Source organism: Suncus etruscus, chromosome 19 (genome assembly GCF_024139225.1).
Source record: "Suncus etruscus isolate mSunEtr1 chromosome 19, mSunEtr1.pri.cur, whole genome shotgun sequence".
In the NCBI taxonomy this organism is placed as follows: domain Eukaryota; kingdom Metazoa; phylum Chordata; class Mammalia; order Eulipotyphla; family Soricidae; genus Suncus; species Suncus etruscus.
Window position 1 is genome coordinate 3,653,348 of NC_064866.1, and position 23,319 is coordinate 3,676,666.

At 37.6% G+C, this 23,319-nt stretch overlaps 1 protein-coding gene across 1 annotated transcript in view; it reads left to right on the forward strand.

Moving 5' to 3' along the window:
* The window catches only part of NOTCH2 (notch receptor 2), a 166,006-nt gene that overhangs the window by 40,754 nt on the left and 101,933 nt on the right, over positions 1 to 23,319 (forward strand). The window contains exon 2 of the mRNA XM_049765971.1: positions 6,602 to 6,683. Coding sequence (XP_049621928.1) covers positions 6,602 to 6,683 — 82 coding nt within the window. The remainder of the gene's footprint in view (positions 1 to 6,601; positions 6,684 to 23,319) is intronic.

A 23,319-nucleotide genomic window follows, 5' to 3' on the forward strand; every position in this document is an offset into this window, starting at 1 on the left:
GAATGCAACAAGTGCAACACATGAAGACGCCTCAGATTACAAGGGCTAAGCTGCAGCCTTAACTACTTATGTCAGAGATTCCTAAAACAAAGGAAGCTTTTAAATTGGTGATAGAGAGCTGGCATGATACTGAGAAGTCCTGAAAAACCCTAGGTAAATGTCTAGAGGAAATTTTCAGGAAGATTACAAGTCTAGATCACAGTGGGCTTGTTTGTCCCTGAATGGGCAAATACATTCCTGAGGCTGGAACAGGTTAAAGGCAGTGAACATTTGTTCTTTTGTTTGCAGAATTTCTATACAAACAAAACTGACAGAACCTTGACTGGAGTGTTAGAGTTAGTGATAAAAATACAAGGGTTTATGTTAAGGTTCTCTTTGGAGTGAGTCTGAAGTTTATATGAGGAAAACCTTGTAAAGGTACCACTTACCATTTAATCAGGCACCAAAAATTTAAGTTCCTACTATGTAAAATTAGCCTTGATTGGAGCAGATGTATACCAGGAACTCCTATGTGGTTTGTAAGTGTATTAAAATAGTTCATTCTTAGTAGAGCTCTGACAGAGAGGATCTATATTTTGCACACGAAGTTGCAGCACAAAGAGAATGCAGAGGTAGATGGCAAATAGTGTAGCTGGAAATCAAACCCAGACTCTGGTTTCAGCATCCATATTTTCAGTTATAAAACTGTATTGTCTCGGGGCTGGGGAGATAGCATGGAGGTAAGGCATTTGCTTTTCATGCAGAGGGACGGTGGTTCAAATCCCTGCATTCCATATGGTCCCCTGTGTCTGCTGGGGCGATTTCTGAGCATAGAGCCAGTAGTAACCCCTGAGTGCTGCTGGGTGTGACCCAGAACCAAAAAAAAAAAGAAAACAAAAACAAAAAACTGTATTGTCTCAAGTGTATAGGAAAAAAAAAGAAAAGATTTCTGTCTTTTAGGCACTTATAGGTGAAAAGGCAGAGAAAATTTGAGGAACATATTGAATGAAAAGTATCATTAGAAAGGGAGATCCTTTCAAGCAGAACACTGTTTTCAAGTGGTAGGAGTCGACTCTTGCATGGCTAGTGAACTGCAGTTGGAACCCCAGTGTGAATTTAAACTGGGAGAAATAAATGTTGTATTCCCTTGGAAGAAAAAGTGCCAGGTCTGCTTCTCTGGTGAAGAAGTGCATAGATCTCTCATTTGGTAGTTTTGAGACCCAGATTGTTAGTAGAACTGAGCATGAACTGAAAGTCATTAGAAGGTGGTGTAAGTGTGTTAGATGCCAGGAGAATAAAATCCCCACATTTGGGAGAAATGGGAAAATGAATTTCTCTCTCATGGTGGGGAACACCTGGTAATTGGGCCATATAATACTGTACGAATCCATAAAAAGCCCTGTATAAGATATGACAAACACAGCTACTCTTAGATTCCCACAGCTTTCTGCCTGTATTGTATGGTCTCTGTGATATCAGGGCTGCCTCTATAGTAAGTGTATTGGTGATAAGGCGACAAGCACTTAAAGTACTCTTCAAGTATGTTCTGTTTGTTTGCTTCTCCATGTTCACCTTTGGTGCTACTTTATCTGGCTCTTTGGCCCTCACAGTTCAGTGCACAGGTTGGGCTATTCAGTTCTGTGATGGCCTCCAGTGTCCATGTGATACTGGGGAGTGGATTTAGGGCTTAGTGGATACAAAGCTTGTGCTTTACATTGGGCTATTTCCTCAACCTTTAAGTATATTCTGAATATTAAAAGATGAGTCCCTAGATACCTTAGAACAGCTCTTTGGTCACTGCTACAGAAGCGAGATAACAAAGGGCACATCATTGTTTGGGAAGCGTTGCTGTAGCCACACAAGCTGTAGAAGTCCATCTGCGGCAAGTATGGCAACCTTGCCAAGTACAAGAGAAAATATAAGTGGAGTGCCAAGGCCAACAGGAGGAACATCACAGGGACTGGTCGCATGAGACACCTGAAAATTGTGTGCAGCAGATTTGGGCCTGGATTTCGTGGGGGAACAATGCCTACTGCGAGAGGGCAGCGGTTGCAGTATCCGTTCATCTTAAGAAATTAAATGACTAATCTTGTGAATAAATGTCCTTTTTTTTTTTCAAAGATGGATACAAGGGGCCAGAGAGATAGCACAGTGGTAGGGTGTTTGCCTTGCACGCAGCCGACCCAGGACATATGGTGGTTCAATTCCTGGGATCCCATATGGTCTCCGAGCCTGGCAGGAGCAAGTTCTGAGCACAGAGCCAGAAGTAATCCCTGAGCATTGTCGGGTTTGACCCCCTAAAAACAACAACAACAAAACAAATTGCCTAGAAGGCAATAATAGATTTTGGTCACATTGCTGAATTGTGGAGTAATGAAATGCCTTTTTTTGTTTGTTTGTTTGTTTAGTCAGCCACTAGTAGTTGGATGACTTTTGTTTAAATTGGGGGAGGGTGCTGGAGTGGAGAGAGCATTTGCCTTGCAAGCAGCCAACCTGAGTTCAATGCCCAGCATCCCATATGGTCCCCCGGCCAGCCAGGTGTGACCCCAAAACCAAAAATAACAATTAGGGGCAGGTGGCCTGAGAGTTAGTTAGGGGGTAGGGCTGTTGCCTAGTGTTTGTCTGCTGTGGGTTGGTCCCTGGAACACCACAAGGTTTCATAAGCCTTCTAGCCGAGTGATTCCTGGGTGTAAAGCCCCAAACACTACTCTGGGTGTGGCCCCCACCAAAAAAAAGAAATTGGGGAAAGATCATTCTTTTTCTGACTGGTTAGTTTCTCTGAGTCTTTGAAAACATCCGCTTGTCTCAAGTCTCTTCTTATAATATATTTAATTTTTATTCTACAAGTAGCATTGTTAGATTTAAACGCCTGCAATTTTAAAATTGGTTTCAATTTCAGTGTTGACTCTTTTACACAGGGGAATGAAAAGTAACTTGACTTTTGAATTACCGTCACTGTCATTGTTTTGAGTTAGCAAGATTTTAATTATTTTATGTGGCACATCATTCCAATATTTGTTTAGAAACAGGCTCTGAGCAAAAACATGTCTTGACTTTTAATTTTATTTATTCCACCGATATATTATCACAGAGATCTTTCAAGACCTCTAGTAGATATACAAGAAACTTTTAAAAGGTACCCTCAGGTATTAGTATAATGCTTCTACACTGTGGTTCCTTTGGCTAGTCGCATCAGTGTCACCAGTGGACTCGTTTGGAATTCATATCCCCAGACTCCCTTATAGCTCTGGTCACTTAAAAACTAATAGGACATCTAGCTATTCTAGATGACTCTTGTCTGATACACACAAAAACTGGAAAACCATGGCTTAGTAAATGGTAAAGGTTCAAGGTAGCATGACCTACAGATCAGTGCAATGGCATTAATGATTTGCCCCGGAAGCCCACCTCCTTGTCAGTCCCTGAACTTGATTGGTTCACAGGGACAAGGCTGTAAAGTTATTTACTAGATTGATTGCCACATGTTGACTTTGTGTTGTTTGTATTTCTCTGAACCTGTCGCTGTAATGATTTGCTAGGGTGCTTATTAGGAACAGACAGACCCTTTTTGCACCTCTGGACTTCTGAGTCATGGGTGTAGGGCTATTTTATGCGCTTCTGATAGATTCCTCCAGGCATTTGGCTTGCCATTTACATATTTTTCATAAGGAAAGTGTATATAGAGAATATTGGGCTTCTGGAGGCCCCCACGAGCTCTCTTTCACTTTTGGTTTGGCTTCTGAGTTGGGAAATAGAACTTCCATGGGGTTGGTGCTTTGCTTGCAGCCTCCTTAGTTCCTGGTGGAGGGAGGCAGGTTTTCTGGTTCCTCCACTCCCTCCCTCCTCCTCACCCCCACATCTGCACTCCTGCCAGGGGAAGCCAGAAGTGCTGCTTGCTCCGTGCCTGCAGGACATTCCTTTCCTACTGCGAAGTTTTCTTTTTTATTTAAAGAAGAAAAGGCAAATAGAAAAACAAGTCAGGAAGTTCTCATTGGAACTAATAAAAGTGTCTAAAGAAAATGACAAAAAAACAAAACACAAAACCAAAAAGCAGTTTGAGAACTTTGGTATGGAGGAAATAACCTGACATTAACTGTTTTAATTATAGTTGTCTATTGGGCTTATCAGTGTGGGAAGAGGGAGCATTTGAGCCCTACAGGGAAGTGGGATGTGGACAGCAAGATGACCCTCTTCCCTGGATCTTCCTGTTTAGGCTGCAGCCTGTATGATTCCAGCAGATGTCCCACAGGTGGGCTTGGATTCAAGAAGAGGCCTAGATCTTGCTTCCGGAGCTTCCACAGCTTGTGGCCTGCTGCCTCATGTTAGGGCCTTTTACCCACCTTGGCCTTCGCTTTTTGGTAAATGAGCGTAAGAGCTAGACTACCCATCCTGAGAAGAAAAAAATCAGATAGCGGGAGAAGCATCACTGTAATTAAGAATAGACAGTCTGTACACTTGGGATCCATACATCCTATGGCCAAATTTTATCTTAATCTGCTGATGTGTCCCATTGGAGAGGTCCTCATATTCTTTTCTGTTGGGAGGATTGAATTTCTTTATTACAACAGTACTCGATATTTAGTAAGTGCTATATGTTAACTGTTTTTTTTGTTTTTTTTTTGGGTCGCACCCAGTGATGCTCAGGGGTTATGCTCCTGACTTGGGGGACCATATGGGATGCTGGAGGATCAAACTGCGGTCCGTCCTAGGTTAGCCGCATGCAAGGCAAACGCCCTACTGCTTGCGCCACTGCTCGGCCTCTGTTCACTATTTTTGATGACGATGATGATGATCATGATGTTGACTAAGATTAAAGTTTTCATAAACACGTTATAAAATGAGGTAGAAGAATATTATAGTTATTGTTGTTAGAAGTGCTCTGGCACCTATCCTTCTTGGGCCTGAACTTGACTGTGAAGAAATGCTGGTTTTTATGGAAGGGCAAACCTAGAACCTCTGATGTTGAAGTTTATTCATAGAGTGAGATAGTTAGAGGAAACTGAATGTAGGACTTCTTAATTTTAAGTTCAGATTTGTTAGCCATTCTGGGAGAAAAAAATATCCTAAAATCAGAAAATATCCATAAATTTTAACTTTGATTTTTATTTTGGGGCCAGATTTCTTCTGTCTTGCCTTTTCAATTGCTATTAGGATCCATGATAAACTTTTTGGTGTTGAAAATTCTAAAAGCCTGACAACATTATTGTCATTTTCCAGTATATAAATTGTCAGGTTTTGGGAAACTTTTTCCTTTTTACTAGATGAAATTAATGAAGTTTTCTGCTATTGAGTTTATTTCTAAGTTTCTCTGTTTGGGGGAGAGGAATGTAGTGATAAAGTGACATTTCATTGTCTCAAAAGGGACTGGTGCTCAGAAATTTGACACTGTTTGTTTCATCTGGATGTGTAAAATTAACTTTTTATTTTCTTCACTTTGATCTTTGTCTTGCTCTACTCTCTGTCTTTGTGTTAGTTACTTTATACTAGAGATTATGTTTTAGTCATTTCTTTGTGATATCACATTGTCCCCTTTCCCTGTGGTTCCTAAAATAATATTGATATATAATAAACTTTCAGTTACAGGGCTTTTTTTTTTTAAATTGGGGATGGTACTCATGGAGGCTATTTCTGGCTGTTGTTGGTTAACCAGGCTTTTCGTTGATGCTGGGGCCTAAGGAAGTGGTTCTCTCTGAGTGGTGTGACACTGCTGTGGACAATCAGAGCTACCCTGGTAATGCCAGGGACCTTTAGGGTGGCACTTAGTGATGCTTGGGGACTATGTAGGCCAGAATTAGATGCCAGAATTAAATCCTGTCTGGGTGTGCAAGACATGTATCCTAACCTCTGTCCTCTCTCTTTGACCCTCACCTATAGTTTCTGTAATAAATACGGTTAATGGTTTTGAAATGGCCTGTTCTGAAACTTGGATTGAAGCCCTAAATGTTTGGTAGTATCATGGATCTACATGGAATTTTATTTGCTGATAAATCATATCTTTTTTTTTCTTTGTTTTTTTTGGGCCACACCCGGTGGTGCTCAGGGCTTACTCCTGGCTGTCTGCTCAGAAATAGCTCCTGGCAGGCACAGGGGACTCTATGGGACACCGGGATTCGAACCAACCACCTTTGGTCCTGGATCGGCTGCTTGCAAGGCAAACGCCGCTGTGCTATCTCTCCGGGCCTGATAAATCATATAACATGTCTAAATCCCACGATGCTCAGGGCATATCTTGAAGGTTATAGCTTTATATTTTTTTAGATTTTTAAAAAAAATTTCATTAAAACACCATCTACCAAGTTATTGTTAATTGAGTATAGCTTTAATTCTATTAATATCATCAGAATGTAACAATGGGGAATGAAAAGTAAAAGAAAATTAGGCACATCACTCAATGTCACTAAACAGTTGTTATGGAAGAAACTTTTAGAGTAAGATTTTTCTATACTTCTATAAATCCTGAGGCCAAAAAGACCAAAGGGAAAAAAAACAACAAAAGGTGAAACATAAAAGGAAATGCAAAGAGGTATGAGAATGAATGTTTCTCTGATTGAATAATGCTTCTTTGGTGTCTGAGGATTATGATTAATGACTTATTATTCATCTGTATTTGCTTTAATTTTAGCATTGCAGTGTCGAGATGGCTACGAGCCCTGTGTCAATGAAGGATTATGCGTCACTTTTCACAATGGCACCGGATATTGCAAGTAAGTTTTCTACTTTTTCTCCCCCTCCCTCCTTCACATATTTTACTTTTCCTCAATAGACACTGGACAACATTTGATTTACTAATCTGTTTTTTTTTTTATATTTTAATGAAATGTTTCTAGTTGTCTAACTTTCCTGATGTAGATCTTTATCTACTTCACTAGAAATGACATGAATTAAGCATTTCATAAGAACTTACTCTCTTTTTTTAAATCATTTTTTATTATATTTTATTTTATATATATTTCATTTTTTTATTATATATTTTTAAATATATATATAGCTTAGTGAGTAGCTGATTAAATTATTTTGTCTGCATTCTCTTGTAACTTTCAGTTTAAGGTCAGGCCACTACTCTAATGTTTTTTCTTTGAAATTAAAAATCATAACTTTATTTATGCCTTAATTGAGTTTTATCAATCTGTGAATCTATTTTTCCTAGTTTGAAGAATCCAGTTCTGAGATTTTTTTTTTTTTTTTTGTGGTTTTTGGGTCACACCTGGCAGTGCTCAGGGGTTATTCCTGGCTCCAGGCTCAGAAATTGCTCCTGGCAGGCACAGGGGACCATATGGGATGCCGGGATTCGAACCGATGACCTCCTGCATGAAAGGCAAACGCTTTACCCCCATGCTATCTCTCCGGCCCCCAGTTCTGAGATCTTAAGAGGGGAAGTTCCACACATATATTCAGAAATGACAACTTCTGAGAGAAAAACAAAAACTCTCTGAATATTGTTTTATGGCGCTGAAAGTAAGGCTGAGGATAAGGCTGGGGAATGTAGGTTGTAGTACTTCCTTTCTTTTTCTTTAACTATCTAGTCTAGCTGAACTTTTTGTTGGAGGAAGCCTGTGAAAGAATCTCAAAACTAACTTCTTTAGGTTTCCAATGAATTATATTTATTTCTTCTATCTCAATGGAAAGCAGTTGAGAGTAGAATGCCCACGTGTTCATTCTATTTATCTAACGGCAAAGAAGATTTGATAAGACAAAAGTTATCTTCTTTAATATTTTTATAGGCTAATTTGTTCTAGCAGATATTTTGTTGGTAGAGCTACTTGCTTGATAAGCATTAAAGTTCAAAAAATGTTTTGGCCAATGTGATTTGCAATAGTGATAGGGTTTCATGAATAAAACATTCCAACGCTACCACTATCCCTGTACCTGGGTGTCAATTTTTTACCACCATTGTCTGTCATGGGGAGCTAGGACTTCTAGAGACCAGTCTCTGCATACTTACTGTTTGAGCTAAGTGTCATGATAAGGAAGGAAACAGATTTGTGGGCGACTAGCTTCCCACTTTCCAGCCAAGGTGTGAGACAAAATTGCTGCCAGTTTCTTAAAGAAGCATGGCTAGGGTACGTGTAACTCGCTTTGTGATTACTGATGGAGCTACTGAATCCAGGCTACTTGTTAGTTGTTAGTGGCCCTGGAATGTTTATGGAGACAGTTCAGATGCTCTCTCTTCTAGTTCTGAGGGGACATGTTCCCTGTGAGAGAGTGAGTGTGGATAGGAATAAATGACCAGTAATAAAGCTTGTAAAAGTAGAGTATTTCTCTGCCTTAGCAAAAGCAGCATTGATATTTTTAGGTGTGAGGAATGGACACAGAAAAAGTGAGAATACTATTAGGGCTGCCAAATTAGTAGTCCTGACATCAGGATGCTAGTCTCCACAGAGTAAGTCTTCTTTTTTGTGACACCTGGTGATGCTTAGGGGTTACTTTCTTTTTTTTTTTTTTTTTTTTTTTTGGTCTTTGGGCCACACCCAGCGGTGCTCAGGGGTTACTCCTGGCTGTCTGCTCAGAAATAGTTCCTGACAGGCACGGGGGACCCTATGGGACACCGGGATTCGAACCAACCACTTTTGGTCCTGGATCGGCTGCTTGCAAGGCAAACGCTGCTGTGCTATCTTTCCGGGCTCAGGGGTTACTTTCTGGCTGTGTACTCAGAAATCTCTCCTGGTTTGGGAGACCATATGAGATGCCAGGGATAGAACCGAGGTCTGTCCTGAGCCAGCCGCTTACAAGGCAAATGCCCTACCACTGCGCTATCACGCTGGCCCCAGAATAAGTCATTTTTGATCAAAAGTAACATTGATTTAATGGACTTATATATGTAGGTATATATAAGCATTATATATAGACTTTTTCAAAAGTATATGTACCTTTTTTACACCCAGATTTTTTTCCCTGGGGAAAGAAGGTAATCCAGCCTGTTTGTAAATATTATTTTCACAAAAAGTAAATGAATATTAGAACACTTAGGAGGTTTATAAAAATTACATCAGACATTCAGGGCATGTGATTATCTCTTTATTCATGAGATTGCTTAGTGGATTAAGAAAAGAAAGTCGGAGCCAAATTCCTGGATGGTGGAGGGAGGGAGGTATGGGAATGAGTAAGAAACATTTTAAAGGAAAGGTCTCTGTTTAATAGAGCATAATACTACTGATTTAGCTAAAATATAATGGTTGTTTATAGAAATTATACAAATCCATGATAAGATCACATTGACAGAGGGGATAAGTACATTTAAAGGTTCGTTTTGGACACAGCTCAGCAGCTTTTTCTCACTGTTAGCCTAAGTGCTGTGTCAGTCCGTGATTAGCTTGGGATGCCAGACAAGGAAAACCTGTATAATCTTGCATGAAACGTAATTATTGCTCCTAAATAGTTGTTGTCAGATCTTAACAAAGCCCTCTCACGACAAAGATAGAAGACATTTTGTGCTTTCTCTTGTCTTGTCTTGTAAATATATAATTAAGTTTGGATATCATTAATCACTTTCAAGTTGGTTTGTCCCAGCTTTTCAATAGAAATTGCTCAAAATCCCAATTTGATTAAAAGTCACGGGCAATTCAGATTCACCGGTATGTGTGAACTTTCTGAGGTTATGATTTCTCAAAATCACATTTGAAGAACATTTAAACATCTGGGATATCTTTTGGGTTTATTTCTAATCAATTCCTTTTCTTTCTGCTTTGGGTACAGCAAACCCTTTAGTTCTTGTTTATGGCAATTTTCATGATGTGCCTCACATAGGTAGTGTGTTTCAAAGTTTGTCTTCCACTGATGATCTAAAGGAAATTACATAACTGAAAAGTCCCCATCATCCTATGGAGGCTGAGTTTTAGGCTTTTTACTAGGATATGTCTGTTTTCCCTTTGCCCTTCCATCTGATGATAGGTATTTTAGTTCAGGTATGTGATCTTTTCTCCCTACATAGAGACTCTTGTGTTGTTCTGTGCAAGTGTCAAGTATTGATCAGGCCCTTCTCGTTTGACATGAACTGATTTTAAACTTACGACTCTGGGAATATGCTCAGCCTTTCAGTTCTCACGTTCCTTTGGTTCCTAATTTCATGGACAATCAGGAGCCATAGATTTGTTTGTACAAATATATCAGAGCTCTTCCTTCTGTGGTTAGGTCTTTTCCATGATTTTTGCTCAAATTCCAACTATTTTGACAGTTTCAGATACCTTTGACTTTTCAGTCCAGTAATACTGATGTTTCATGCTTGCATACTTTTTCTTATGTGCATGAAACAAAGAAAAAGCAGTATAAATTCAGGTTTTATTCTTTTCTTTTTATAGATTAGTAACTATAGATTACTATATTATTACTATAGATTTTTATAGATTAGTAACTGGTAGCAGTGCTACCAGTGACTTTAGTTCTGATGTACAATGTGAATGCATCACCACCAAAAGTGTGTAAGTTTCTCTACTATTGAATTAACTTTTAAAAATATGATTATTATAGTTTAGGTTACATGTTTATACTACTATGGACACATAAGGAACTGGACCCCAACTTTAGCTCACATCTTTGCTTACTCCCTAAGTATGACAGTACTTTTCTTTTTTCAAGGTGCATGTATTTCTTTAGTTTCTTATTTCCTCTCTGGTATTTTGGGCCATACCTGATGGTACTGAGGACTTTTCTCTGTGCTCACTTCTGGAGCTGTTCAGGAGACCATATAAGGTGCCAGTACTGAACTTAGGTTGACTGCATGCTAGGCAAGCAGTCAGTTCCATCTCTATGGCCCTGCCTGATTTTTATTGTTAGTACTTTCAGTACTTTTTTTTTTTTTTTTTTTTTTGGTTTTTGGGCCACACCCGACATTGCTCAGGGGTTACTCCTGGCTGTCTGCTCAGAAATAGCTCCTGGCAGGCGCGGGGGACCCTATGGGACACTGGGATTTGAACCAACCACCTTTGGTCCTGGATTGGCTGCTTGCAAGGCAAACGCTGCTGTGCTATCTCTCCAGTCCCCACTTTCAGTACTTTTAATATTTTATCCAGACTTTTAATTACTGTCATCAACTTGTTTGGACTAATATGTTTTATTTTGCTATATATTTGTATTTTTTATTTTTCAAAGCCATATTTATTTAATTTTTATATTTTTTTGTTTTGGGACCACTTTTGGCAGCACTTAAGGTTTATTTCTGGCTCTGTGTTCAGGGAGCTCTCCTGGTGTTCCTTGCAGTCCATTTGCAGAGTTGGAGATCTAACTGGGTCGCTGGCATGCCTGAAGAAAAACTCCTTAATTTTTGTCCTACTCTCCAGCCCTACCAATATTTGTATTTATTTTCTTGATTGTTGTTACTGAGATATTGTGTTCACACTACTGTTTTTTTTTTATATGTTTCATGCATAGATCGTTTCAGAACCAGCTTATTCACTAGATGCCCCATTTGCTCCACTAGGTTCCAAGGTCTCCTTGTTCTTTACTCCTTTCCCTGTTAAGTTCTCTTTATAAAAATCTCAAGTTTCTATGACTCTTGGGACCAGAGTGGTAGCACAGTGGTAGGGCATTTGCTTTGCATGTGGCCAACCCAGGATGGACCCAGGTTCAATTCCCAGCATCCCAGCCTGCCAGGGGCGATTTCTGAGCACAGAGCCTGGAGTAACCCTTGAGCACTGCCAAGTGACTCCCCCCCCCCCCCAAAAAAAAAAAGAAATCCCCCAAAAGTGTTTTATGACTTTGGCTATTTGTTATTCCCTTACTGTGTTTTCTTATAACCGGCATCTGAGAGAGATCTTTCTTTTTTATTGTGAAAGGGTGGCTGACATCTACATGCATAGGTTGAATAAAATTAATTCCGGAAATTACACAAAGTAGTAGACCAATGATGAGTTGATACCTTTTTTGTTCTTCAAAAATTGTATATCTTTCTCTTTTTTAGAAACAGGTACAGAAGTGTTAATAGTACTATTATATGGTGAAACATTTTACAATTTAGATGAAATAGATAAATCCTAAAACATACAAGTTAGGAAGAGTAGGAGAGAATTGAAAAAACCATTAATAGAGTCTGAGTAGTCATGAAAAATAGAAGTGTGTTTTATTCTAAAAAGGGAAATGTTGACTTATGTTAGGAGATATTATAGATAATGATTATGTATCTGCATTAATAAGTAAAAGTTTAAAAAAGGGCTCAAATATTTAAAAATCACCTGAGTAAACATGGAAATAACATTGAATATTAGTGAAACATTAATTCATCACTGAAAAAGTGATAACTCCCTTAACCAGCTAGGAATAAAAAGAACTCTCTCTCTCTCTCTCTCTCTCTTTCTCTCTCTCTCTGTCTCTCTCTCTCTCTCTTGTAATCATGTACAAATGCTTTTATTTCGTGGCAAAGTGCTAAGAAATTTGTCTTGTATTTAAGAAACTCCATTAGTGCTTCTTTCAAAACTGGTTTCAAGGCTATGAATTTTCTAAACTGTTGCTTGTTCACAAAAACTTTGCATCATTTCTTCAAATCTGAATGATAATCTTGCTAGTTTCAATATTCTTTTTCTTTTTTTTTTGGTGTTACGGCCATCCATGGCTGTGTTCAGGGGTTGTTACTCTTGGCTCTGCCTTCAGTAATCACTCCTGGTGAGCAAGGGGCCCATATAGGGTGCCAAGGATGGAGCCTGTGTCAGCTATGTGTAAGGCAAACACCCTACTAGCTGTACTATCACTTTGGCCCTTTACTATAGTATTCGTGATGAGGTATTCATTTTATTGTGTTTGTTGTTGTTGTTGTGTATGTGTTTTGTGTGTTATCTATGTCCCTTCATTCTGATCTGCCTTGTAGAGTCTCATTTGATAGATCTTCTGTGAATTTTATGGGCTTTGCATATGTAAGTTCCTCTTCAAATCTTGATGTTTTCTATATTGTCTTTGACTTCTGTCATTCTGATTATAAATGTGCCTTGGAGTTTTTTTCTTAATTAGGTCTGTTAAATTGGACCTGTTAAATTTGGGTGCCTTCACTTTCAACTCTGAAAAATTCTTCTCTAAGATTTCTTTGTCTAGTAAAATTCACTAGTGAAATTCACTTTGTTGTTTTTCAGGGACTCTGATGATTCATTTATTTTTCTTCTTGAACTCATCCCATAGATGTTTGATGTACTGTTTACTTACTTTTTGGAAGACCTTTTCTCTATCTTGTGCTCTTCTCTAGGAGTTTCCTGGATCTCATCTTGGAGCTCTCCTCAGCTGCTGTTAATCTGCAACTCACATGTCAAGTTTTTTTTTTTTTTTAAGTATCATTAAGTACATTTTTCATTTCTGTCACTTCTCATATCCGCTGGTGTACTTTTTTGTGCTTTGCTGATTACGCCTCCCATCATTCCCTTGCATTCAGTAAGCATGCTTAATATGTTGACATTAAAGTCATACTCTGAGAGTTTACAGAGCTGGTTGGTACACTGGTAGAGCCTTCTGTGCTATTATCTTCACTCATTAAGCCATGCGGATTTCTTTGCAGCATCCATTATTTTTGCTGTGTTCCTGTTAAGTGGATGGCGTAGTTGTATTTAGCCCTGCTGAGAGACTCTATGAGATATTAGGCAGGGTTTTGTTCATTTTTCCCCACTAGTGAAGTGAGAGATAGAGCTGTAATGGACACATATTTCATGGTTAAGCAACAGCAAATATCATAATGGATATAAGGGTAAATGGTGACCTGGAAGGTTCAATGAGTTGCAGAGAGTCTCAGTGCGGAGATAGTGGAGATTGGGTTTAGAGTCCGTCAGGATTCATCTGGAAGGAGGGGAATCCACTTCCAGTTCCGGAAATGTCTCAGGGATGTCAGTTAGTAGGTTAACCTCACTTGGAAGCTTAAATAAGTAAGCAGAGAATATAAGATATGGAGTGGGGTCTGCTGATATGGTGGAGGTCTATTTTTAATGATAACTACTCTACTTTTATAAATTAGAAAAGAAATATTCTATCTACACTAAGGAAATGACCAGAATAATAAGTTTTAAATGGTTTCTGTTAATGCATGATTACATTTGAGATGCTCTACTTTTTTTGGCCAAAGTATTTATCTAAAAACTACATTTAACATGAACTATTATAAATATAAAATGTTATAAAATAGAGCTTTGCATCACATTTTATATGAAACATTCTGCTAGCTGATGTAAACATTAACTATGCAACATTAAATATTTTTCTTGCCAGGTATAGGAAGTAATGTAGGTGGCCTGGGCCTCCTAAGGTCTCCCAGGGAAACCGGAGCCATTGTCTTCTTTAAAAACCTCCTGAAGAGAATTGGAAGAGAAGTCAAGAAATTCAGAACCTTCTAGATTTTGGTTTATAATAGGAGAGGACATTAAATGCCTCCTTAGAAAGACAGTTTTTAAAGTCATGGTTGAATTAACACTCTCTCTCTCACTCTCTCTCTCTTTTTTTTTTTGGTTTTGGTTTTGGTTTTGGGGTCACCCCTGGCGGCACAAAGGCTTTACTCCTGACTCTATGCTCCAGAAATCACTCCTGGCAGGCTCTGGTGATCATATGGGATGCTGGGATTGAACCTGGGTCTGTCCCTGGTCATCTGTGTTCAAGGCAAATGCCCTACCACTGTGCTATCTCTGGTCCCAACATTTTCTCTTTTTACTCACCTTCTGAGGGCATTTGGTGCTATTCATTGCAGTGTCAGATCAAAGAAATACACTGGGAAAATATCAACGGTGAAATCACATTCTCTTTGAATTCTTCTCTTTGAAACTGTATCTGCCAGCAAGTTATCTTTAAGTGGATATTTGGTGCAGATTTTCTGGTAGATATAGCAGAAGCCTGGCCACTTTTTATAATTTCTTTTTTACATATAAATTCTTTAATCGACTCTCCATGAAACACACAATTACAAAGTGTCCATGTTTGAGTTCCAGTACAACACCCTTTACCAGTGCATATTTCCTGCTACCAATATCCCTAGTTTTCTTCCTATCCTTCCTCTTGCCCTTTCACCACCCTGCCTCTGTGGCAGACATTTCTTCTCTCTCTCTCTCTCTCTCTCTCTCTCTCTCTCTCTCTCTCTCTCTCTCTCTCTCTCTCTCTCTCTCTCTCTCTCTCTCTCTCTCTCTCTCTCTCTCTCTCTCTGTGCCATTTCTTTAAGGCACTGTTATTAGAAGAGAATCATTCATATCACTGACAGGAATTTCAGCACTAATTACTTGTTCAGTGTGATGATTTCCAACCATCATTTTTACCCCTTTTCTGCCCTAACTGCAGTATCCTACTGTTTGTTTCAAGTTTCCTATCATGAACCAGTCCTCCTGTCTCTCCTCTCTATTGTGTTTTCATATTATGATCATACTGTCTTTTTTACATTCCGCAGATGAGTGCAATCATTCTTTGTCTAACCCTCTCCCTCTGACTCATTTCGCTCAGCATAATAACTCTCCATATCCATCCATGTAGAAGCAAAAGTTATGACTTTAATTTTCCTAACAGCTGAGTAGTATTCATTCTGTAGATGTTTCTTTATCCACTCATCTTTGGCATTTGGTATTTTTTTTTTTTTACCAGATTTTGGCTATTGTGAATAGTGCTACAACAAACACAGGAATGCAGAGGGCTTTCTACATTGCGTTTTTGGGCCACTGGCGTATATTCCTAAGTGTGATATTGCTGAGTCATATGGAATCTCAGTTTCTAGGTGATTTTTTTTTCCTTTTTTGAGCAATATCCATATTGTTTTCTAAAAAAGGTTGGACCAGTTGGCATTTTTACCAGCAGAAGAAAGAAGTTTCCTTCTCCTCTCATCCATCCACATGAGTTGTTTTTATTCTTTTTGATGTATGCCAATCTCTGTAGTATGAAATGATATGTCATTGTTATTTTGATTTGATATTCCTGATGATTAATAATATGGAGTGATTTTCTTTTTGTGCCTTTTGGCCATCTAATTCTTCTTTGAGGAAATTTCTGTTTATCACTTTTACGCATTTTTGGATGGGATGAGGCTTTTTCTTGTTTATTTTTGCTAAGTTGTACCAGTGCCTTATATAGGTTAGATATTAACCTATCAGATGGGTGTTGGGTGAACGGTTTCTCCCATTCTTTGGATAGTCACCATTTCCTTTGAAGTGCAGAAGATTTTCTCAATTCAGTGTTGTCCCATTTGTTTATCTTTACTTCCACTTACTTGGCCAGATGTGTTTCATAATTGGATTTACCTGTAACTTCAGTGTCAACGAGTACTTTGCCTATGTTTTCCTTTATGTACCTAATGTTTTCAGGTTTGATATCAAGGTTTTTCATTCATTTTGATTTGACTTTTGTGCATAGTGTTAAAGAGAAGTCAGAGTTCACTTTTTTTTTTGTTTGGGCCACACCCATTGCTGCTCAGAAGTTACTCCTGGCTCTGTGCTCAGAAATCAGCCCTGGCTCAGGGGACCATATAGAATGCCAGGAATCAAACCCAGGTCAGCCTCGTGCAAGGCAAATGCCCTACTGTTGCAGCTATTGCTCCGGCCTCCAGAGTTCACTTTTTTTGCATGTAGTTAAACAGTTTTTACAATACCACTTGTTGAAGGGCTTTATTTGTTCCATTTCATATTTTTTGCCTCTTTATCAAGACTCATTGATTATATATATACCTGAAGGTAAGTCTCAATTTATTTACATCTATTTCATTGATCTGAGGGTCTGTCTTTATTCCAATACCATGCTCTTTTCATGAATATTACTTTATAGTACAGTTTGAAGTTGAGGAGATTGATACCTCCAATCTTCTTTTCCCCAAGATTGCTTCTGCTTCTTATGGAGGTTTATTGTTCCATATGAATTTCAGGAGTGTCTGATCTATATCTTTGAAAAATGACCTGGGTATCCATATAGGGATTGCATTAAATCTGTACAGTGCTGTGAGAAGTATTGCCATTTTAATGATGTTAATCTTCCCAATCTTTGAGTAAGTTATGCATTTTTATTTCCTTGTATCCTCTTTATTTCTTGAAGCAGTGTTTTGTAGTTTCATTTATATAGGTCTTTCACCTCTTTGGTTAAGTTGAATCCAAGGTATTTGATTTGTGAATCAATTGTGAATGGGATTATTTTTAAATATATTTCTTCTCTCATTATTTGCATAGAAAATTCATGTTTTTGTACATTAATTTTGTAGCCTGTCACTTTACTATACATACATAGTTTCTAGAAGCTATTTTTTGTAGAGTCTTTAGGATTTCCTAAATATAATTGCATGTCTTCTGCAAACAGTGAGTTTTAGAGTTTGACTTCTTCCTTTTTCATCTGGATGCCCTGTTAACTTTTTCTTGTCTAACTCTGTGGCAAGTATTCCCAGTACTATATAAAATAGAATTATGAGAGTGGGAAACCTTGTCTTGTGTCAGATCTTAGAGAGGAAAGGCTTTTAAATTTTTCTCCTTGAGTGTAATTTTTTTCTGTGGATTTGTGGCAAATGACTGTGATTACATGGAAGAAAATTCATTCTATTCCTATCTTGTTGAGATATTTTATTATTAATAGGTGCTAGACCTTGTCAAAATCTTCCTCTGGTTCTATTTTTATAATCATATGATATTTGTTATTGATATGATATCTTGTGTTGATTAGCTTGTGTATGTTAAGCCACTCTTGGATCTCAGGATGAACCCTACTTGGTCATGGTGTATGACCTCCTTGGTGAATTGTTTGATTTTTCTTGCTAGAATTCTGTTGAGGATCTTTGCATCTGTATTCATCAAGGATATTGACCTGTAATTCTCTCTTTTATTTGGGGTGTCTGTCTGCCTTTGGCACCAAGGTGGTATGAGCTTCACAGAAACTGAGAGTATTTCTGTTTCTTAAATTTCCTAGAAGAGCCTGAAAGGATTGTAGTAGGCCTTTTAGAAAGATTTGAAAAGAATTCATTAGTAAATCCATCAGGGTCTGGTTTTTTTTTTTTTTTTTTTTTAGGAATCCTTTTTATTTCCTCAATAGTAATAGTTTTTTTTTTCAGGTATTTTAGATCATCTTGGTTCAACTTTGTGAGGTTACAGGTGTTATAGATAAACTATTTATTTCTAGGTTCTCTTATTCTGTGGCATAAAGATTCCCAAAGTAATCTCTGATTTGCTCCTTGAATTTCTGTTGCATGTATTGTGACATCCTCATTTTCATTTCTGATTGGTTTATTAGAGCTCTATTTCTTTGTGAGTCTTGCTAACAGTTTTTCATCTTGTTTATTTTTTTTAGAGAACCAACTCTTCCTTAAATTGATCTTTTGGATTGTGTTTTGGGTGGTCAATTCATTAATATCTGCTCTAAATTTTGTTCTTTTGAAAAGGAACTGTAAAACATTTGAAAGTATATGAAAGGTGGCCTTAAAATCAGTATTATGTTAGTTTTGAAGTTTCTGGTTTTAAGGTAAGAGACTACATTAGGTAGGGCTGGGCAGGTAATATGTTGAACCTGCCTGTGGATGGGCCATTGCTGTTTTGAGAAATGCTCTCTGATTTGAGACATCAGTGCAGTCATTGCAGATGAAATATAAGAGGAAGTCAGTGAAGTGGTAGATAGAGGGCATTGTCTTCTGAAAGGCTTTTTGGAAGAGAAAAAGGAAATTTGAAACTTCTTGATTTTTTTTTTCCTAATGGAAGATGAGCAAGTCCAGACAGATTTCATACAGCTGTGAAACTGAGACAAGTCAACTTTAATGACTTCTGATAAATGTCCTAGCAGCACAAAAGTCTCAAGTTGTTAAACATAGTGTCTTACATTTGCATTTAATGAGTTATAGATGTTAATATGTATGTCTTGCTAGGCTTTTCTTGTTTAGGATTTGAGATCTGGATTCTTTTATCAGTACCATTCCTAAGTGAATCTTATCAACACTTAAGTCCTTGAAAAATTCTTTAACATATGTTAAGTGTCTCTGAGGAATTTTTTCTTCAAGTCTTGATTATCAATCAGCAATAAAACAACAGTTTCCATGCCCATTCAACTAATTTTAATTCTTTAAGTATTGTAATCTTTATACATTTAAGAGTTATATAGAGAAACAGGAGAAGATGGTGATTAGACTCTACCTATAATCCTCTTCCTATTATTAGTAACTAGTAATCAGTTAAATCAGCTGAGTTTGACCTGAAAAAGTTGGCATTAAGAGATGTGCTTAGCTAGGCTTCTTTCAACAGTTTCCACATTAACCAAGATCCTATGTAAAGTTTTTTTCTTATGTTCCACTATAGGATGTCAGTGTAATTAATTTCATGCAGGAATTTCTTCCTTCCCGCCACATTCTCCCTCTCTGGTCTGTTATTATTCAGGTTAAGAACTATTTCTCTTTCAGGATCTGGAATAGCTTAAGTATTGACTGTATCTGCCTTTCATAAAGCCTCTCTAGATTGAATTATAAAGGAATGCAATATTAGAATCTGATAAAATGCAATGATATAAATATGTATTAAATCTTTTCTTTATGAAGCAGTATAAAAGGATGTGTATGAAGGGTTTAATTAAGTCCTTTTCTCAACTGCTTTAGGGAAATTGTAGCTAGGTATGAAATTTAGACTTCCTTCTACTCTCTTTAATTTATGCATATATATGTAAGTGCTTTCTTATTTATTTTAATTGTATTTTACGTTACACAATGTAAAGTAAATTATTTTACTTTCTCTGGGTTTTCCCAAATTTTCTGTATTCTATTTATCAACTGTCAGTACTTTTCACTAGCATTTTAATTGTAACCTCTGCATCCAAAAATGTATTGCTTATATTTTAGCACTGATGCTTTACCAAGCATTTTTTAATTAATTCAGTTACCATCTATTGGAAATACTCTTCTATTGGATTATTATAAAAAAGGCCTTTCTGAAAGAAAAGTGAAAGCAAAGATTAATTGAGGATTTACTTAAATAAGCAGGTCATTTTTTTCTTCACTGCAATATAAAGAGAAATTAGGTGTTAATGAGAAAATAACCTGTAAAGTAGTAGCCTTTAGAGTAATGAATCTCTATAAATTCAGGACACTATCTGTGGTTATTGTCTCTATAATCCTATGCCCTGAACACCTGAAGAGCAGATGAGTTCAGAAGATCTTCTCTCTTAGTTAGATTGAGCATCATAACAAACGATCACAGTTTGAATTGCTCAAATTAATCTCTCTCAACCTTTTTTAATGTTTTTCTTTCCTCTAACTTCTCACTTCTCTGTGTTCTCCCCCCCAGTCTTGTGCTGTATAACCCCCACCCTAAACTTATGTGAGTTTTTCCTATAGTTCTCTGAATACCTTGGAGGCCCAATGGGGCCTGCACTGCTCCTTGCTGTGAAACACTAACTTAAATAAAATATTCACATTGAGGACATAGATTAAAGGGAAGTCTTTGGAGCAGCTCCATTATGCTCATCTCCTCTAACTAGGAGTAACCTCAAGTACGGCCAGGGTGACCGCAAAATATCATACCAAAGAGCCCGAATACAATCAACATATATTTCCTACCATTTCAGAGGTTGAAAGTTCCAGATCAAGGTGCTGACTGACTCGTTTCCTTTTGAGGTGCTTCTTCTTGACCCTTCTCACCTTCTCACTATGTTTCACATGGTGGGGAGAAGCCATGGTCATATTTCTGTAAGGGTGAAAATCCTGTCGCTAGGACCTTACCCTCATGATTTCATTTGCTTGTTTAGCTATCAAAGACAGAAAATAATCTCATTAGGGATTGGAGGAGACACAAACTCCCTAGTCGTAGTATTCTTCAAAACATATATTATTCATCAATTGTTTTTTTTTTTCTCACACAGCCATGTTTGGGCACTTTGCTGGAAATTATGACTAAACAGGAATGTCTAAGAGATGATGCTTCTGTCTGATTTTCTTAGCCCCAGTGAATGTTGTTTCTTCTACATAAGACATGGTAGCAGTTTTCTGAGGGTTTACCATTCTATTAAAAAGAAGAGATATACTAGTAAAAGCATAAAATATGCCTGTGAATGTCTGATGAGAACGTGCAGATAATAACTGTGTAAATGCAGATGAAAGAAACTGCCGAGAAGATTAAAATCAGAATTTTTGGTGAAACCACTTAGATTTTAATTTGTAGGATTAACATAAGTCATTTGGCAGATTGAAGGGCCTAGGAGGCATGCTGTTTGTTAGAATAAATCAGTACCACTCTGTCATAAATTTTTCTTAATGAAATAGTTTCATTAAGAAACTTATCTGCATCTGGATCCTCTTGTTTAGATGACAGATGAGGTTTTGTGGGTCTCCATGAAATATGTGCATTAGTTTGGTTTCACAGAGATAAAAATAGTGACTTAAATAATTCCTTTAGTATATGTTGGCTTGGATATTTGAAGTTAAAGTGAGTGAAGAGGTGAAAAGGAAGATCAGGATTCGGGAGAGAACAACTGGAAGTAATTACCTTTGTTCCTCTGGGCCTTTTTGGCTCTGGTTGCTGATTTTTGAGCAGAGCAGTTCAGTAGGCTTGTAGGGATGTTTCACAAAGAAACTCAAAATTTAAGAATCTATTGAGGCAAGGGAGAAAGGGGATTGAATGCACATGAGGAGTTATGCAAAACAGACATAAAACAGAATCAGATTTTATATGGGATAGTGTATACTCTTTTGGGTTTGGGGGGCCACACCCAGTGATGCTCGAGGTTGACTGCTGGCTCTGTCTGCGCTCAGGCACGCTCGGGGGACCTTATGGGATGCTGGGAATCGGAATTTCAGGAATCCTGAATGAGAGCATCTGTTAGTCAAATCTTTGGTTTTCCCAAATTACTTCATGTTGGTTACTGCTTATTTCCTCTGATTATATAGTATTACCCTCCCCCCTCCAATTATCTAGAATAAACCAGGCAACTGTTTTGTGTAGAAAACATTTGACAGTGGTTATAATTTTCTTGCCTGGAACATGGTGGCCCCTCAGCCATTTTACCAACTATTCCTCTAAGATTTTGAAATGTTTGTTGCATATGCACGTATTTTAGGAATTAATGAATGACAACCCCAAACAAAAAAGAACCTCATACTTTACTCTACCTTAGTTTTACTAGAATATTTGTGGTTTCTGATTCTGCCTTGCATTTCTAAAACTTGGTGCTTTGAGTTCTGAAGTCACTTCAAAGGGGAACAGAATTGGATTGCAAAAGTTAACTATTTCCTTCCAGGCAAATACTATCAGAGTTCATAATTAGTCTCCGTTGAAGGAAATGCTTAATTATGGACATCACTGGTTTGTTCCTACACTTTATAGGAATTAAAGTAGCATCATTAATTGGGGACATTGGTATAATAGATATTTATACTGTATTGGGAGCATATGTAAAAATGATAAAAGGTTCTACATTAATTTACCTGCAATTTTAAATTTAATGTATCTTTTCAGACTATTATTTTACAAGCACATTACACATTATGTGACTTCTACAACTGTTTTGTGCAAAAGGCAAATAGGCTCTCCAGTTGGTTGGGCGATTATGAGAAGGCCTTTTCCACCCTCTTGATTAAGGGTTTTTTTGGTTCTCTGCATTTTGTTTAAATTACTTATTCTTTTTCTTTTCTTCTTCTTTGCTTCCTTATGCTCCCAACAAATCAATAGCTGTTGTGTCACAGTTTATTGATACAACACACATTAAACTATTTCTGCACTTAGAAGGACAATTGGCATTGTAAGAGATATAGAAAAAGAAACTGGACATAATTAATGTTCCAGGATGCATACACAACACAATTGGTTAGCTTCGTTCTCAAGCATTAATAGTAAGCGAACATTTCATCCTTGGGTGATATTGGTAAGGGATTTCAAAAGCTGAAATTGTAGGGTCATTGTACTTAGAAAGTTAGAGGGACTTTCCTCTACACTTTCCCTGCTCATCTAGTTTTATAAGTGAAAAACCAAAGGCTTTTTGTTGCATCGAAAAAGATGCAACACTATTTTCATTCTTGCTTCCAGGAACTGAGATATCACACTATTATCCTCTGATATACACTAACCCTCCCTCATTTTGGGATTTGTGAGGCAGTTTGAATAATTACACACTTTTACATTCTTTTTATTTTTGAGGGGGGGACACATCTAGCAAGGCTCGAAGATAAACCCCTATTTGTGTGCTTGAGGGATACCTGAATTGAACTTGAGTCAGCTATGTGAAAGATAAACATTTTAACCACTGTACTCCCTCTCTAGTCCACAATTTTACATTCTTATCATACAGGATTATTTTCTAGTGTTCTACACCACACAATTTTTTTTTTTTTATTTTAGCTCTGCAGGAAGGCAGGCTATTATCCAGAGGCAGTGGAATCATTCAGTTTCAGATCTATAGGGGAATAGCAGAGATTATTTTGCCTTTAGTATCTGCTTTCAGTTCATGACAAAGTTGAGATTCAGAGAGGAA